Source organism: Colletotrichum abscissum (genome assembly GCF_030869225.1).
Source record: "Colletotrichum abscissum strain IMI 504890 chromosome Unknown Scaffold_291.1, whole genome shotgun sequence".
NCBI classification, from domain to species: domain Eukaryota; kingdom Fungi; phylum Ascomycota; class Sordariomycetes; order Glomerellales; family Glomerellaceae; genus Colletotrichum; species Colletotrichum abscissum.
This window is the reverse complement of record NW_026850200.1, coordinates 1-2,326: the sequence shown is the minus strand read 5'-3', so window position 1 is coordinate 2,326 and position 2,326 is coordinate 1. Positions and strand designations below refer to the sequence as shown.

At 50.1% G+C, this 2,326-nt stretch overlaps 2 protein-coding genes across 2 annotated transcripts; both read right to left on the bottom strand.

Moving 5' to 3' along the window:
• Positions 1-650, bottom strand: CABS01_17053 (uncharacterized protein; the record flags this gene model as incomplete). Its single annotated transcript, XM_060550380.1, has 2 exons — positions 1-444; positions 498-650. Coding segments are annotated over 2 exons (597 nt in total), but the record flags the coding sequence as incomplete, so codon positions are not given.
• A 963-nt stretch (positions 651-1,613) lies between these two features.
• On the bottom strand, positions 1,614-2,270 carry CABS01_17052 (major facilitator superfamily transporter; the record flags this gene model as incomplete). Its single annotated transcript, XM_060550379.1, has 1 exon — positions 1,614-2,270. The coding sequence occupies one exon, from the start codon at positions 2,268-2,270 to the stop codon at positions 1,614-1,616; it is 657 nt and encodes a 218-aa protein (XP_060398522.1).
• Positions 2,271-2,326: the final 56 nt, after the last annotated feature.

Below are 2,326 nucleotides of genomic sequence, written 5' to 3'. Positions count from 1 at the left end.
CCAAAGAATCGACATAGGTAGTATGCCAATCACCCAGTCGCTCAAAGCGGCAATAACACTGTGGGCGACTGTTGCGTTCGGCACGAGATGGGCAGGGCGACAGCTGCCCTGGAGTCCTTCGAACTTGCCCCAGTAATAGTTGGGCGGGTTGCACTGGAAGACGACTATGAAGAGGTAAACCAAAGACGAGACCCAGACCAAGGCGATGTTGGCTTGCAGCATCTTCTTAGCCAGCTTGTTTGTCCCGCGGTTGAAGATGCGGAGGAGGAAGAGGCAGATCGAGGTCCGGATGAGGGCGGATATGAAGGCGTAAAGAATCTCGCACATGTACCAGACCTTGAGCGCTATAACAATGCTGTCTGGGTCCAGATCTGAGGTATGTCGGCCTATGCCGCCGTTGATAATACCGTGGACGGCGGCGGCTGCGTAAACGGTGTACATGACCTTGGGTGTTGTTAGACCGGTCGTGCGGCCATGATCTGGAAACGAAGGCTTACGGTTGAAAGATACATAACGCCATCGTCGACTGTATGGCTCTTCGTGAGGGCTATTTTCACGTATAGTCGAAGACTTGTGGCAATCCAGGCTGCCGCGAGAAATGCCGCCTGCACGCCGAGGAGCTCGGGGCCCCTGTTCTGTTGCGATGGCATACTTTCGAGGTCTCAGTCTTTGTAAAAGACAGTTCGTTCAACGCAGATGGGTCAATAGGTGAAGGGATACTCCGAATTATCTACACAGGAGCAAAGTGTATTCTAAACGTCGTAGGGCTATGGATTTATAATGTTGCTTCACAAGGAAACCTTGGGGGCATATTTCACCCACAACACCGTCGTTAATGATATATATGGGACCAAGAAAAGGTAAAAAAGAAATGAAAAAGTGGTGAAACCAGAGGATAACTCAGGATAACTCTCGCGGAGCACTCTAACAGATGTTGTTATACTTGAACTCAGATGCAGGTTATGTTTGATCACGATCCAGAACTCTTCACAAACCATGGTGTTTCACCATTTCCAGGTCTTCATCCGTTACTACTTAATTATGAACAATCAGCATGTTACACTTTCTATTACTAACTGTTACTGTTGTTACTGAGCCAGACAGCAACGATGCGTGATATAAGGCAGTGACGTCGCCATGGGTAACGCGGAAATCAATAGACTTGGAAGCAAGACTACGAGAGAGACTGCTATGTAATCTTGGCATACGCTATGGTTGATTCGTTTCAACAAGCATCACGATCTACCTAGACAACAGAAGCATGAGGAAGAAAGGGCCGCTTGGACACACAGAACGCTTCGTTCTCTAGGCTCTACTATATTCTAGTTCAAATTTCATGGCCGGAACAATTGATAGAGAGATCAGCAGAATGCTAGGCGCACTGTTGCATTCTGCAGACTGGAATCGTATTACTTTTTCCCCAGCACGTTACTAATGGATAGAGCTCTATGTTCCCCAGCAATTTGCCACAAAGACATGGTTGACAAATACGCTCTCCTGAGTCTCCTAGCGTCTAAATAACGTGAGCTTCAGCAATGCCGATCTGTGCAATGGCTTTTACCTCAGCTCGGCTCCTGCTGAGAGACACGAGGGAGCTGCGTTTGAGTCGTGACTTACGCATCTGCCGAAACCTGGTGTTTTTGTTTTCTCATGAAACTAGTTTCCTGTAGTTTGTGAACTGTCACATGTTCCTTGTTCAGGTCATAGTGGCGGATCAAGAAGCTTGCAGCAAAGGCAATCGCCGCCAACGCAACGTAAACGCTGTGTACGCCCTTGAGACCCGAGGCATACGATTGCAGCACGCTTCTCTTGAACGAATCATCAGGTAGCGTCCGGAGAACGACGAGGTACTCCTCGGCGTGCTGCGCAATGCTTCTTGTAATGCCTTTCCGCTCGAGCTCTGCAGCCATCACGTTTTGAAATGTTGTTGAGCCGATGTTGACACCGACAGCGGACCCCAACATGCGTAGGAACAGATACATGGCCGCCGCAGCACCTGAATCACTTTCATCGACGATGGCGCCCGTCACAAAGGTCTGCGTATTAAGGACGAGGCCGTGTCCGATGCCAGCGATGGCGAGAGTGACGACGTTGACGACCAAGTGGGTATCAACGCTCCAACTGATGAAAAGGCCCGAGGCAGCCGCCACCAGAACCCAGCCCATCCAGATAGACCAGCGGTAAGCATTCAAGCGGGACACGAGGACACCTGAGATGATGGAGCCAGGAACCAGCAAGAGCGTTACCGGAAGCATTGCCACGCCCGCCATGGTCGGCGTCTTCTGTTTGACTGAGAGGAAGTAGAACGGGACGTAATAGAGTTGGC